Below are 16,609 nucleotides of genomic sequence, written 5' to 3'. Positions count from 1 at the left end.
TAAACTCATTTAGAGGATGCCCAAAGATTTGCCCACTTATGCCATCTAGATTTAAAATGCATGGCTAAAAAGCTATACTTTTGCTGGTTGAAGACGCCGGACGCAATTTCGGGAGCCGAAAATATGTCTTAAGCGTCAAGTTTTGGAGACCACCTGTTGGCCCAGGGGGTAATGCAACAGGATTATATTTTGAAAATGTTCACTACTATGTTTTTTTTTTTAAGAGCAGGGTCCAAAATCTGACGTGAATGACGTGTTTCAGGCTAAGCAAAAGCATAGCCTTTAAGATCCGCAATTTATCCTACAGGATGTTATCAGGGTTATCCTATTAACCGTGGATTGAAGAACGACTGACAAATATTGTAGAAAGTAAATGGACTAGGAGAGTGTTGAGGTATTTGTCCAAAAAAGAAACATTGATTCACAGTGGACGAAAAGAACTAGGAAGCTCACCAGCAAGTTTGCGGCCTGTATGATGAGTAACAAAGCAACAAAGAATGTCAAGCGGAAAGTCAGAAATGGATGACGGCAATGGTAAAAAAAAACCTGCCATGAGTAACTACTTAAGAGGGGGAAAAAACGCAATCAGTAAAGAAACAATTTATGGTAACTCAATGGGAAGCTCATTATTTTTCGAAGCGAGCCATAAGAAGCAGAATCAGCATGTGCTTGCTGCGGCAAAGCTAGGGCAACGATGGAGCATGTTTTATTAGAATGTGCAGATATCTGCCCAGTGGTCATTCCTTAAAACATTATGGCCAAGACAGTTGGCCTACATTTTCTCTAGCTTTGGGCGATGCCGCTTTGTCCAACCTGGCAACACTGGCACACCGCGGTTTTTCAGTCTGTTTTCATGCACATGGTCTTCAAGACTGTTTTGCATGCTGATTCCTCACGTGGTTTGTGGCGCCTGATTTGTTGCGGCGGCTTTTTTATGCTGTTTCCAACACCAATGCACCCTACCTCCTGCTACAAATGACAAGCGTGAGTATCGGTAGTAATAAACACTACACTTTCTTGCCTGACGGCAAGACTACAGGTTTTCCCGCTCAGTTTAATCCGAACGCCATTGAAAATAATCCAGGTGCCCTCCAATTTAATCTGAGTGCCAGCATTTTTAATCCCAGTGCCAATAATTTAATCCAGGCGCCATCACTTTTAATCCCAGCGCCATCCGAATTAATCCGCGTGCCAACTCATTTAATCCCTGCGCCATCCATTTTAATCCAAGTGCCACACAATTTAATCCCAGTGCCAGTCAATTTAATCCTGTTGGAAATTGATTGAGAACCGAATAATTCTTGCAGAAGAGCTCGTAACAGGCGTCATGAATGCCGTGTATTCATTGATGTGATCACTATATTGGCGTCTGCACTACAGGAGCACAGTTTCCACGCTACCGGTCTTGTCATGGTTGCTTCAGAAACACTTCCGTGTGTTATGCCGCTCGCTCATTTCCTCCTTCTTGAGTCGCATTCCCGAGTGACAAGAGACTCACATAAGCGAATGGAATGGAATGGAATGGAAAACTTTATTGACTCTTTTAAGGTTTTAGCGGGTCGAGGCCGAAGTCTTAATTCTTGAAGCTTGGGTCCAATTCAGCCATGGATGGGCCCCGAGTCCAGGGCTTCACTGAGCCGGGCCGCCTCGCACGCGTGCACTATTTTAGAGCTCTTTGAGCCTCTAGCTCGCGGCTGGTGAGCCAGCTCTCCCATTGCTCCGCACTTGGTGTTTTGTGTTTGTGGAATGCCTGGTTTCTTGTACACTCCCATGTAATGTGGTATAATGTTGGTTTAGCTCCACACCACGGACAGGTTGCGCTATACTGCGTGGGGAACATCCTACTTAGTATGTGTAAGTTTGGAAAGGAGCCCGTTTGCAGTCTCCGCCAACCTGCGGCCTCCTCCTTTGTTAATGCTTTATGTGGTGGGGGATATTGATATCTTAGCCCCTTATAGAGGTAAGTGCGGCAGAATCGTGACGGATATTAGGCGACTTGGGTCACAATCATGACATGCGATTTCCTTCCCTATCGCCTTGCATATCGATCGACAATGTTCGCAAGGGTCAAAACTTGCTCACCATTACTCAGGCACTTGGCATAATCACTAAGCGATTCAATATAGCTCACTAATCTTGTATTTTCTATGCACTCTTATGCTTCCGTCATGCATACCAAATGAAATGGTTCTGAGAATGTAACAGCTTATCCTTGAGCGACATGATTAGCTCACTTGTGACTCGCTCGACGCCACCGCCGTCGCACCTCTCCTAACCTGCCTAACTAACATATCAAAGGAAATCGCTTTCAAAGCTAAAAAACATGCCCCCTATCAATGACTCAAGTGACGTGATCACTAGTGACTGGCGTGATGTCACCACACTTCTCACGCATGCACTATCCTAAACTGCCAGCATGCATATCAAACGAAGGGGCTTATAAAGGATAATAACCGGATAATAGCCAATGACGCGATCACTAGTGACTCCCATGACGTCATCATGGTTTTCACCCGACCATGCACTCTCCTAACCTGCCCACATGCATATCACACGAAATGGCTTTTGAAGAGCAACAACCTGATCATTATCACAAAGTCAAATGAGCTGATCACTAGTGACTAACGTGAAGTCATTACGGCTCTCACCCAACCATGCAATCTCCTAACCTGGCAACATGCATATCAAACGAAACGACTTTTAAAGAGCAACAACCTACTCATTATCACAACGTCGAATGGGGTGATCACTAGTGACTGACGTGACATCTCCACGGTTCTCACCCAACCATGCACTCTCCTAACCTGCCCACATGCATATCAAACGAAATGACTTTTAAAGAGCAACAACCTGCTCATTATCACAAAGTAGAATGAGGTGATCACTAGTGACTCACCTGACGTCACTACGGCTCTCACCCAACCATGCACTCTCCTAACCTGGCGACATGCATATCAAATGAAATGACTTTTAAAGAGCAACAACCTGCTCGTTATCACAAAGTAGAATGAGGTGAGCACTAGTGACTCAGCTGACGTCACTAGGGCTCTCACCCAACCGTGCACTCTCCTAACCTGCCGACATGCATATCAAACAAAATGACTTTTAAAGAGCAACAACCTGCTCATTATCACAAAGTAGAATGAGGTGATCACTAGTGACTCACCTGACGTCACTACGGCTCTCATCCAACCATGCACTCTCCTAACCTGCCGACATGCATATCAAACGAAATGACTTTTAAAGAGCAACAACCTGCTCATTATCACAAAGTAGAATGAGGTGATCACTAGTGACTCACCTGACGTTACTACGGGTCTCACCCAACCATGCACTCTCCTAACCTGCCGACATGCATATCAAACGAAATGGCGCTTAAAGAGCAACAACCTGCTCATTATCACAAAGTAGAATGAGGTGATCACTAGTGACTCACCTGACGTAACAACGGTTCTCACCCAACCATGCGCTCTCCTAACCTGGCGACATGCATATCGAACGAAATGACTTTTAAAGAGCAACAACCTGCTCATTATCACAAAGTAGAATGAGGTGATCACTAGTGACTCACGTGGCTTCACAACGGTTCTCACCCAACCATGCACTCTCCTAACCTGGCGTCATGCATATCAAATGAAATGACTTTTAAAGAGCAACAACCTGCTCATTATCACAAAGTAGAATGAGGTAACCACTAGTGACTCACGTGACGTCACCACGGCTCTCACCCAACCATGCACTCTCCTAACCTGGCGACAAGCATATCAAACGAAATGACTTAAAGAGCAACAACCTGTTCATTATCACAAAGTAGAATGAGGTGATCACTAGTGACTCACCTGACGTCACTACTGCTCTCACCCAACCGTGCACTCTCCTAACCTGCCGACATGCATAACAAACGAAATGGCTTTTAAAGAGCAACAACCTGCCCATTATCCCAAAGTAGAATGATGTGATCACTTGCGGATCACGTGACGTCACTACATTCGCACGCGAGCGTCAACTCCCCTTACCTGCCGGCACGTATATCAAAAGAAATAGTTTTCAAAGGGCAGGTAACTGCTTACTATCGCTCATTAACATGACGTGATCACTAGTGACTTATAATGCGCTGTTCCGAGTAACTCGCTCAAGATATCGTGTTAGAGAAGAGACGCATTGACACGCGCAAACCGTGTTATGATGGTGACTCACATGACGTCCCCATGAAGGCTATTTAGCACGCACTCTTCATTAAGGGATGCAATAATATAAGAAATATTTTTAAAAGGCCAAAATATGCGAATTGAGTCACACCTTTTCCTTACAAATGAATTGGTCATCATGGAACGATGGTTCTCATTTTGCCAGAAACCTTGTCATGCTACCGACCTCGAAAGGAAATATCCTTGTATAGGCTTACACTTTGATGGTTGCCTCGCGTTAATCAAATATAAGTGGACAATTGACGAATATCTGAATCTCGGATGCGAGGGATTGAGTGCGCCTTCTTTTCTCCTAAAGCTCGAGTATGGACTGCAAGAAGTACAACCGAAAAATAGCGTCGTGATGTATTTTATGAGACATCTTACTCGACACGAGATGTACAAAGGTACGCTGAGATCTTTTAAACGAGAAGATGTAATTTATTCGATGCGGTATTTAATTTCACAAGATACCAGGGCACTTCCTGAATGGGAGTATAGAAACAAACCGAGAACAACTACATGTCTTCCTCTCTAAGTGCACCCTGAACGAAAGAAAAGTTGTGCCTAGCAAATGCAGCGCAATCCACGCGTTGCACAAGTGCCATTGCGTGTTGTGCATGCATTTACAAGCAACGAGTGCCTGCGCTCCTTTTGTGTGGCTCCTTGTGGAGTCACCAGCACTGCGTCGCGCCGCTCACTGAGGTACTGTTTAACTTGACATTTAAACTTTGAGAAAACTTCCTCTATCGGATTAAAAAAAGGGCTGTATGGCGGCAGGCGCTGGATGGAATGGTTCGAGCTGACCAGATTTGCCTGTTCTGCGCGATTGTGTGCGGGAGCGTTGTCGAAAATGAAGACAGCCTCTGCATCCGGCTCCTCAGAGTCAACATGGGCCGAAACATTGGTGAGAAAGTCATTGAATACGATCCAATGTACTCTTTCGACAATTCGCCAGTGCAGCACACCGTTTGCCGACATGCAGGCGATGATGTTGATGTTCGCGCCTTTCGTCGAAGTCGTCGTCTGGAGCGCTGCCGTGCCCTTTTTTGCGCGGCCGAATTTCCTTGAGCACCATATATTGTAATTCGTTTTGTCGACGTAAAAGCGGCAAACTCGGGGCCCATTGGTTTGTAACCATTTAAAACTCTTTAAAAATGTTTCTTATAATATTGCATCCCTTAATGAAGAGTGCGTGCTAAATAGCCTTCATGGGGACGTCATGTGAGTCACCATCATAACACGGTTTGCGCGTGTCAATGCGTCTCTTCTCTAACACGATATCTTGAGCGAGTTACTCGGAACAGCGCATTATAAGTCACTAGTGATCACGTCATGTTAATGAGCGATAGTAAGCAGTTACCTGCCCTTTGAAAACCATTTTTTTTTATATACGTGCCGGCAGGTAAGGGGAGTTGACGCTCGCGTGCGAATGTATTGACGTCACGTGAGTCACTAGTGATCACCTCATTCTACTTTGTGATAATGAGCAGGTTGTTGCTCTTTAAGCGCCATTTCGATTGATATGCATGTCGGCAGGTTAGGAGAGTGCATGGTTGGGTGAGAGCCGTAGTAACGTCAGGTGAGTCACTAGTGATCACCTCATTCTACTTTGTGATAATGAGCAGGTTGTTGCTCTTTAAAAGTCATTTCGTTTGATATGCATGTCGGCAGGTTAGGAGAGTGCATGGTTGGATGAGAGCCGTAGTGACGTCAGGTGAGTCACTAGTGATCACCTCATTCTACTTTGCGATAATGAGCAGGTTGTTGCTCTTTAAAAGTCATTTTGTTTGATATGCATGTCGGCAGGTTAGGAGAGTGCACGGTTGGGTGAGAGCCCTAGTGACGTCAGCTGAGTCACTAGTGATCACCTCATTCTACTTTGTGATAATGAGCAGGTTGTTGCTCTTTAAAAGTCATTTCGTTTGATATGCATGTCGCCAGGTTAGGAGAGTGCATGGTTGGGTGAGAGCCGTAATGACGTCACGTAAGTCACTAGTGATCAGCTCATTTGACTTTGTGATAATGATCAGGTTGTTGCTCTTCAAAAGCCATTTCGTGTGATATGCATGTGGGCAGGTTAGGAGAGTGCATGGTCGGGTGAGAACCATGATGACGTCATGGGAGTCACTAGTGATCGCGTCATTGGCTGGGTGATAGTGAGCCAGTTATTATCCTTTATAAGCCCCTTCGTTTGATATGCATGCTGGCAGTTTAGGATAGTGCATGCGTGAGAAGTGTGGTGACATCACGCCAGTCACTAGTGATCACGTCACTTGAGTCATTGATAGGGGGCATGTTTTTTAGCTTTGAAAGCGATTTCCTTTGATATGTTAGTTAGGCAGGTTAGGAGAGGTGCGACGGCGGTGGCGTCGAGCGAGTCACAAGTGAGCTAATCATGTCGCTCAAGGATAAGCTGTTACATTCTCAGAACCATTTCATTTGGTATGCATGACGGAAGCATAAGAGTGCATAGAAAATACAAGATTAGTGAGCTATATTGAATCGCTTAGTGATTATGCCAAGTGCCTGAGTAATGGTGAGCAAGTTTTGACCCTTGCGAACAATGTCGATCGATATGCAAGGCGATAGGGAAGGAAATCGCATGTCATGATTGTGACCCAAGTCGCCTAATATCCGTCACGATTCTGCCGCACTTACCTCTATAAGGGGCTAAGATATCAATATCCCCCACCACATAAAGCATTAACAAAGGAGGAGGCCGCAGGTTGGCGGAGACTGCAAACGGGCTCCTTTCCAAACTTACACATACTAAGTAGGATGTTCCCCGCGCAGTATAGCGCAACCTGTCCGTGGTGTGGAGCTAAACCAACATTATACCACATTACATGGGAGTGTACAAGAAACCAGGCATTCCACAAACACAAAACACCAAGTGCGGAGCAATGGGAGAGCTGGCTCACCAGCCGCGAGCTAGAGGCTCAAAGAGCTCTAATAGCGCACGCGTGCGAGGCGGCCCGGCTCAGTGAAGCCCTGGACTCGGGGCCCATCCATGGTTGAAGAGGACCCAAGCTTCAAGAATTAAGACTTCGGCCTCGACCCGCTAAAACCTTAAAAGAGTCAATAAAGTTTTCCATTCCATTCCATTCCATTCGCTCATGTGAGTCTCTTGTCACTCGGGAATGCGACTCAAGAAGGAGGAAATGAGCGAGCGGTATAACACACGGAAGTGTTTCTGAAGCAACCATGACAAGACCGGTAGCGTGGAAACTGTGCTCCTGTAGTGCAGACGCCAATATAGTGATCACATCAATGAATACACGGCGTTCATGACGCCTGTTACGAGCTCTTCTGCAAGAATTATTCGGTTCTCAATCAATTTCCAACAGGATTAAATTGACTGGCACTGGGATTAAAATGTGTGGCACTTGGATTAAAATGGATGGCGCAGGGATTAAATGAGTTGGCACGCGGATTAATTCGGATGGCGCTGGGATTAAAAGTGATGGCGCCTGGATTAAATTATTGGCACTGGGATTAAAAATGCTGGCACTCAGATTAAATTGGCTGGCACCTGGATTATTTTCAATGGCGTTTGGATTAAACTGAGCGGGAAAACCTGTAGTTAGTATCTTTCAAACGATCCCCATCGGCGAGATAAAGCATGTCGCCCGCTCGTTTCAGGATACCACAGAGAGCTTGCGTGATTGAAGTCGAAAGAAGCTATCCTGGAGTCGGTGAAGAAAAGGACGAATTCCCAGAGAAAGTACGTGAAACTTAATATATGCTTTTACCGCAAATGGAATGTAACGGAAAAAAACTTTATTATGCAAGTTGGGCGCACACTGGCCCGTGTTTGGGAAAACGATAAAAAATGAATCGGTTGGCGACAGTACTTAGCAAAATAGTTTGAATCTCAAAGTAGGGGAATTTCGCTAAGGAAGTGCCGATTTTACCAACTCATTTATATTGATGTTTAACTTTTGCCGTTGAGAGCACCACTTACCACACTTATTCATCAGCCATTCAAATTTTGAGGCCAGTGTTAGAAATTAATTTGCTCATTCCGTTCCTTAATTGGTTCAACTGCAGTGCTGGTAGTTCTGCTGCTAGCAGTGGAGTATAATTCTCTCGTGATGTGTATGAAAATTCATTTTGACTGAAGCATGCCATGATAGCTGCCTTGTGCAAAATGTTATCTTGCAAAGTGATATAGAACTGCCCTGGTCGTGTCGATTCACTAGAATCCCGAAATTCCATACGAGGAAATTACACAGAAAGAACAGTTCTCATTCTGCTGGCAGGATTGTACCTCTCAGCCGTTCTGCTGATGGAGAATATTGATCCTGACTGGAGAGAGAGAGTGGACAGAACGGGTGTATGTGCCTTCTTTGTGTTCTAGCACATACCCTTCACAGTTGTAGAGGTGGTTTTAAATTATCTCAATCTACTTGTTAAAACTATGATGGAGTGCCTCTACTTAGTCGTCATGTTCCAGTGCTCTGCTGCTTCTCATTTTTACTGGATATGGCTGACGTCCTTTTGTCTTAAGGTTAGCGTGAGGCCTATTAATGTGGTTAAAAGCTGGATGAATACAGGAGCAAGAAGCTAACATCTATTTTTAGTAGAGAGCAGTGGCTAGGTCTGGACAGGTAAGAGGAGAAGAACTGCTGAGTCTTCCGACTTCACCACGAGGATATGCAAATTCGACAAATGAATAAAACTGCCCTTCTTTTCTGTCTTAAAGGGAGATTGCTTGCTTGCACGTTTAAGACACCTTGCTTGAAACGGCACAGTCACAGTCAGGCCCTGTCTGCTTTCACTTGCGTTTACCCAAATACTGGACTTGCAAAACGCTATTGCCGTAGTAATCCCCCGGTGTAAAGTGACGAGGAAATGCAAGTTATGGCGCCGATCGGATAGCGGCAGTCCGATGCACTGCAGCCAGTCCGCTCATCTGCTGCCTTGCAGAGGGACACAGTGTCGCAGCTTGACATATTGCCACTTGCTACGTTTGCAGCCCACAATGCAACAAAGTCGAATCATGGTGCTCGCAAAAACACTGGCTGGCTCTTGACTGCGGAGCTCTCGTCAGAATGGAGCACGTTGTAACACAAGGAGACGACGCTTGCTGGGTGCCGGAAGTGCTTAAGTGTAGTGAGAAATTGTTCTCGTACATTCTCCTTCTGTTACTTTCTTTTTATAGAAACAGATTAACTAACATTTCAACTATTACGAACAACATTTGTTCATCATAAAGTAGGGGAAATTGTTGATGATGTGCCCTGGGCAGCAAGTTGGATAGCTCGCCCTACTAAAGTCATTGGGCTCAATGACGTCAAATGTGTCGGGGCAGCTTAAAGGACCCCTGAAACGGCTCGGACAAATTTTGTTGGCGCGTAGGGTACAGCTTAACTAGAACATTCGCACCACAATTTAAGTGAAGCGTTACATATTAATGGAGCTACAAGCGATTAGAAGCTACCCTCCTCCCTAGCCATGCTTTTTCCTCCTCAACTCGCTCGCCGAGCGAGCGGCGCTAAGCTCCGCCTTCACTGGCACTGCGTCACGATGCGACGTCACATTGTCCACTTCCGGTTGTTTTGGAGCATGCCCCCTCCCGCGCAAGACCTCTCTGCTAGCCGCTTGGCCGTCGACCAAGAGCTATCGAAGCAGCGTGCGTTACGAGCATTCTGTCGTAGCGCCGAATGTGTCCTGTTTTTAACCTGTCGTTTAATGCTCTGTTTTACTCTGTCCTCGTGTCTGGCATACTTACTGGTTAGCTTCCTAGTTCCTTTCCGCCATTGTGATTGAACACTCTTTCTGTATAGGTATTTAATACCTTAGCTGCCCACCTGTTATCGTCCAATTTTTTCAGGCGTTTTTCGCATACGCTTTTACTCTGAGCTTCCCGTGCTTCGAACGATGCCCAGCCCATATCCCCCTGTACTGCTTCGTTTGTGGTTTTCCCGTGCACGTCTAGTGCTAATCTTCCCACAGCTCTCTGATTTACTTCTAGTCTCGACTAAACCTCTGCCCTTAAACACAGGACCCCATCCCTGAAAGTAAGCCCCGGCAACATTACTCCCTTTCAAATACCTCTCAGTACCTCATACCTGTTGTACCCCCACAATGCCCTATGTTTCATTATCCTGGCATCTCTTCGCCCTTTTGCTATGAGAGACTGTTCGTGCTTTTCCATGTACATCTGCCCTTTGTTTATCCATACCCCGAGATATTTGTATTCGGCCACTCGGGGTATTTCATGGCCTTGTATTGTAAGCTCCTGATCAGTTGTATCGTTGAAAAACATCCCACCGGACTTAGCTGCAATAAAACTGAAATTAAACTGTCCCCTTCGTCTCCACAGTAAGTAAACAGAGTTTGCAAATCTTCCTGGCTATCTGCTAACAGTACAATATTGTCAGCATATATTAAACCCGGTATTCGTTGCTCAACAACCTTTGCACCTAATCTGTACAACAGATTATACCCTAGATTGCTTCGTTGTAACCTTCTTTCCATACTTATCATATAAAGCATGAACAGCAGCAGTGATAGAGGACAACCTTACCTTAATCCTTCGTTACCTTGACAGTTGTCATACTCTTAATTCCTTCCCATGTTATTTCAACTTTATTTTCTCGATATATTTCCTGTAGAAAATCAATTACCTCATGACTGATACCTTCATCTTTTTATATGTTCCACAGGAGTTCCCTGTTCACGTTGTCGTGTGCACCGCTTATGTCCAGGAAGGCTAAATACACAGGTCTATTTTCCGCCTAAGCTATTTCTATGCACTGGGGAAGCACGAACAGGCTATTATCTAAGCGCCTGCCACTTCTGAAACCGTTCTGAAGTTATCCGAGTATTCTATTACTTTCTACCCATGAGTGAATTTTTAATTTCACCGCCTGCATCGCCAACACATATATAACTGATGTTATCATAATTAGTCGGAAGGATTTTATGTTGTTCTTATCACTTTTCCCTTTATAAATCAAATTCATTTTACTCTATCTCCAGCTGTGGGGACTTTGCTCATTTGTTGTGACGGCCTTTAATGCTTTTATCACGTTTCCTTGCTTCTTGGGCCAAGTTCAATAACTTGATTGGAATTTTGTCTATCCAACTGGCAGGCGTGCGGGCACCAGCGGGAAGCAAAGCGGGCACTAGTCTCGCGCGCTCTCTCTCGTCGCGCCGAGTTACCAGAACGCCGCCCACGCCTTCGCACAGAGCGCTGACAGTGCTCTGTTCTCTCACCTAACCTATCTTCCACCGTGGTATGTACGGTTCTACTCTACTAACTCACCCTCGATGCCTTCTAATCGGGTTCTCCAAGGCTCAGTACTGGGTCCTCTTTTGTTCCTGGTTTATATTAATGATCTCCCAATAACACACCTCCGTTAAAATACGCTTTTTGCAGATGATTGCGTTTTATATTATACAAGTAAATCTCCTAGTGATCATGTTGTCCTTAACAATCCTTTTGCTAAATTCTGTAGCTTGTTCCAAGCTTGGCAAATCAATATAAACTTTTCCCAAACTATCCATGTCCTTTACATGATACTAATGCCCTTCCTTCTTTGCCTATGCCTTTAATAGTATTGCTTTCAGTTGATTGTTCAAATTGAAATATTTAGGTATCCTACTAACAGACAATTTGTCATGATCAAAACACTCTGCTGTCACCTGTAATAAGGCCCTTAAAAGACTATGTTATTTGCATAGTATGCTGCATCTTTCTGCTCAAGAAACAACTAACATTTAAAACCTTCATTTGCCCTATCCACGAATGTGGCTGCGTTGTATGGAATCCATACAAGACACCGTGGCGTCAAAAAAGTAGAATCAGTACAAAAAAGGCAGTGCATTTTGTTTGTTGGAGATATGAGAAAGACTTTTCGCCATCTAACTCTCTTTCCCTACTTGGTCTCACTCCTGTTGCCGAGGTTCGTAAACTTGAATGCCCTAAATTCCTTTTACATGTTAATAAATTCTCCTCGTCCCTCCTCTCTAGATAACTATTTGACTTTTTCCAAACCCTCATCCGTAAGGAGTCGCCATGCTCTAAATATTTCAACCTTTCTTGCCTGCACTGATTCTATTAAATACAGCTTTTTTCCATCAACAATTGAAGTCTAGTTCATTACCGGGCAACATCCATTCACTACCACTGAAAATTCTCGCGAGCTTTTTGTAAATGTTTGTATGTTCGCTGTTCATCCCACTCCTGCAATAGCCTTATTGAGGCTGCAGTATGTATAAATAAAATGAAGCAGGATAAAACTCTTGTATTTAATATAAGACAACGTCCAACATTATGAAATTGCTTAACCTGTGTCCAGTTTCTTGTGTGAATGCTCATCAAAACCACAGAATGATACAGGTGCTACATGCCATGAATGATATATATAGATATTAATTTTTTTTGGTAATGTTGAAAGTTGAAATGAGGACATATTTATAAGTTGCATTGTTTAGTTGTGCAAGTTTTCTCATTTTTGTTTTTTTGTTCCTTGATGTTTGCAATTTCTTTATATTCACTCCTGCGTAGACTCGAGTGAGTCTGCATTATATATAAGTAAATTTCGAAAATGTAGCAGTCTACCACGAGCACTATGATGAATCCCAGTTTCAGACAAAATGCTGAGGCTCTTATTTTGGTCATGAGGCCCGTGGTGGTATAACTAAATGTTCAGGTTGTTGCACTTCGATACAACAGCAGCTTGGACTAATACTATGCTCCAAGACTTATTGAACGGTGAAAAAGGGGATATCTACACCAAGTATCTATGTTTCATTCTTCTGGCATTTTGTCATTACATTTTTGTTTTGAAGTGAAATGCAGTTGTCAGGTAACATGTCTTCTTTTCCTTGTGCAGCATTGAGGCATTCCAGCTGTCAAGGAACTGCAGTTGGTGAATTCACACCAAGGATGCGACCACAGCTATAACTCCTGTGCGTACGAGACAGACAAACATGGTCTGAAGCACCCACCATAATCGGTGCAGGCTAGCATCCGATTGAATGCCATTTGTTCCTCTGGAGCTTCTCGCCAATATTGAACCTGACGCAACACCTGCCACCTACAAAGGCAAGAGGCCATTTCAGTGCCCTTTATGCCCACAAAGCTTCTCACAAAATGTTCATCTGAAGCAACACCTGTGCTTTTACACAAGTGAAATGGCATTTCAGTGCCATTTATGCCCGCAGAGCTGCTCACAAAAGATTCACCTTAACGAACACCTGCGCACCCACACAGGCGAGAGGCCATTTCAGTGCCCTTCATGCCCTCAGAGCTTCTCACACAAGTCTACACTGAAGAAACATGAGCGCACCCACACAGGTGAGAGGCCATTTCAGTGCCATTTATGCCCGCACAGCTACTCACAAAAGAGTCACCTTAACCAACACCTGCGCACACACACAGGCGAGAGGCCATTTAAGTGCCCTGCGTGCCCGTACAGCTTCTCACGAAAGCGTCACTTGAACGACCACCTGCGCACCCACACAGGCGAGAGGCCATTTCAGTGCTCTTTATGCCCTTGTAACTTCTCACACAAGTCTACACTGAAGAAACATGAGCGCACCCACACAGGCGAGAGGCCATTTCAGTGCCCTTCATGCCCTCAGAGCTTCTCGCACAAGTCTACCCTGAAGAATCATGAGCGCACCCACACAGGCGAGAGGCCATTTCAGTGCCCTGCATGCCGGTACAGATGCTCACGAAAGAGTGACCTTAACCGACACCTGCTTGCCCACACAGGCGAGAGGCCATTTCAGTGCTCTTTATGCCCACACAGCTGCTCACAAAGGAGTCTCCTGAACGAACACCTGCGCACCCACACAGGCGAGAGGCCATTTCAGTGCTCTTTATGCCCTCATAACTTCTCACGCAAGTCTACCCTGAAGAATCATGAGCGCACCCACACAGGCGAGAGGCCATTTCAGTGCCATTTATGCCCGCACACCTGCTCACAAGAGTCACCTTAACAACCACCTGCGCGCCCACACAGGTGAGAGGCCACTTCAGTGCCCTTCATGCCCTCGAAGCTTCTCACACAAGTCAACACTGAAGAATCATGAGTGCACTCACACAATTGAGAGGCCATTTCAGTGCCCTGCATGCCCTTGAAGTTTCTCACAGAAGAGCAGTCTGAACCAACACCTGTGCACTCAAACAGGCTAGAGGCCATTTCAGTGCCCTTTGTGCCCTGGAGCTTCTCACGAAAGAGTAATCTGAATCAACATCTGCGTACCCACACAGGTGAAAGGCCATTTTAGCACTCTTCATGCCATCAGAGCTCACTAAACAGTACTCTGAACCAACACCTGCGCACCCACACAGGTGATATGCCACTTCAGTGGCCTTGATGCCCTCAAACTTTCTAGCAAAAGTCTGCACTAAAGGTTCACCTTCGCATCCACCATTGTGTGAGCCTGTTTCAGTGCCCTTCGTGTTGGACTGCTTTGGACAATTTGAAGACTCACGTGTGCATCCGCACAGACAAGATGCCATTTCAGTGCTCTTTGCATCCTTCAACGTTTCCAGGAAAGAGTACTCTGAACCAACACCTACACGTCCACATAGGTGAGATGTCATTTCAGTGCCTTTCGTGCCTTCAAAGACCTCGCGAAACTCCACACTAAAAGTTTACTTGCACATACAGTAAAGTAAGAGGCTCTTCGAGTGGTTTTCATACTTTCCAAAAGCTCAGGAATGTATAGGTCCCCAAGCCAGTGCACACAGGAGATCTTTGAAGAAAAAAAATTCAATGTTCTCTGGGTTCATGTGTAAAGGTCACATCAGTGCATCTTTTGCCAAGACGTCTTTCCCAAGCACACTTGCTGCACAGTAGTGCTGAGTTGTGGAACTTGTCATTATTTCTTGGTTATCATGTTCTCAGTTTTTTCATGGAACTCCAGTGTATATATATATATGTGTGTTATTTCTCTTAATAAAATGCTTCGAAGTTAGAATTAGTCTGTGTGCTTCCGTGTCCCCAGTGTCAATTTTGTACTTCAACTCTACACGTGGGTTACCATATAGCCTGCACCCAATTTTTGCCGTGATCTTGCTGTTAGACTCATATTCTTGTTGCCAGTAGGCTCTATGCATGTGACAGTCTTTGATGGTCTTTTCATTATTATGATGTTTAAGCTCTTTTTTTCTTGCATACAAGCACTTCTTTGCTACAATAAAGTATTTAGTTGATAATTACGAAATCAGTTGTGTAGGTCTGTTTCAATGCAATAAATAAGACACTTTTATAAATTCTAATGCTTTTGTATTGCTAATTGTTTATATTTGAATGGCTCCACTAATAGCATGTAATCTTTCAATTCATTAACATTTTCTATGCGGAATGCTTCAAAATAATAAAGTGATGGCACTTGTACGGTGGTTTATTGGCATTTTATGCTCATATGAGAAATATTCAGCAATAGTAATTCTTATGCAATACTCTTATTATTGTGCATTTTTGAAACCTAGTATGAAAAGCTCTTGCAAAGGCTGTGATTAAGTTGTGCTCCCAAAGCTTTGCACACGCATCACACATAATATGCTCCTTATTGCCTTAGAATGTCAACTTTCCGGCACATTGAGTACTTCCATTAGAGTGGGCAAACTTCCTGCGTGGTTCATGAAATATGCTTGTGAGGCTTTCGTAAATACATGTGTGAAGCTCTCAATACACTTATAACAAAGGCCCTTTTCGATGCGCATATAGAGTTGCTAGCACCTTTGCCTTTACCTGGGCAGTGGGAAAAAATTTGAGAGAGCCTTATTCGCGCTTCAAAACAAGCAAATAATGAAAGTTTAGTGATTGTCATTTATCCGTTATTACCTAAGACCCTTCAAAACATTTTGTTCATCGCTGCTAGCATTCCTCTCATTCCCTTTAAGTATAACTTGGCTATAAGCAGCGTACCTTGAACAACAGGTACACAAAGAAATCAAACATTGAAAAAATTCTGGACCTTGTGCATACCCCAATTTCTTCTGTTCTTGTTTTTTTTTTCGTGTGCTGTGCTAAGAACCAAGTTATAAATCATCAACTAGCCTATCGGTCGGTCTTAAAGGAACACTACAGAGAAACACTTAATGAGCTTAGATTGATAAAGTCAGTGTGAAGAACTTGTTTCGTCTATTTGGGGATAATCTTAATTATTAAAGTGTGGTGGCATATATATATATATTCGCTTGTTTGCACTGAATGAATTTAGGCTTCCCTTTTGATGAATAAATTTTTTTTTCGGCGACTTCAGATAGTTTGGGACTCGTGGGATGTACCTGCCCACCACTTTCCGGCGACTTTCGTCAAAATGAAACGATTTGAGGCCTTTTAGACCAGGTACGACAACTCAAAAGGCTTCAAAACGAACTTCGGAACTAAAAAGATATGCTTAGTTAGTATAGAGCTGCTTACAGAACACTGCATAATTAGTGCCAA

General features: G+C 44.2%; 1 protein-coding gene across 2 annotated transcripts; it reads left to right on the top strand.

Annotated features, from left to right (window-relative positions):
- The first annotated feature begins 752 nt into the window (after positions 1-752).
- LOC139050423 (zinc finger protein 782-like) lies at positions 753-15,134 on the top strand. 2 transcript variants are annotated; one of them, XM_070526778.1, is made up of 4 exons: positions 753-984; positions 7,833-7,914; positions 11,291-11,434; positions 13,037-15,134. In XM_070526778.1, the coding sequence occupies exon 4, from the start codon at positions 13,182-13,184 to the stop codon at positions 14,145-14,147; it is 966 nt and encodes a 321-aa protein (XP_070382879.1). In that variant the 5' UTR covers positions 753-984; positions 7,833-7,914; positions 11,291-11,434; positions 13,037-13,181; the 3' UTR covers positions 14,148-15,134. The 2 variants fall into 2 exon arrangements, with proteins under 2 accessions (XP_070382879.1, XP_070382878.1); XM_070526777.1 differs by lacking the exon at positions 11,291-11,434.
- The last annotated feature ends 1,475 nt before the right edge of the window (positions 15,135-16,609 follow it).

The sequence above is a fragment of the Dermacentor albipictus genome, chromosome 10, assembly GCF_038994185.2.
Source record: "Dermacentor albipictus isolate Rhodes 1998 colony chromosome 10, USDA_Dalb.pri_finalv2, whole genome shotgun sequence".
Classification (NCBI taxonomy): Eukaryota; Metazoa; Arthropoda; class Arachnida; order Ixodida; family Ixodidae; genus Dermacentor; species Dermacentor albipictus.
This window is presented reverse-complemented; position numbering and strand designations above follow the sequence as displayed.

Bases quoted from the DNA above. Each gene is read 5' to 3' on its own strand.
- LOC139050423 (XM_070526777.1), top strand. From the start codon at position 13,182: ATGCCATTTGTTCCTCTGGAGCTTCTCGCCAATATTGAACCTGACGCA.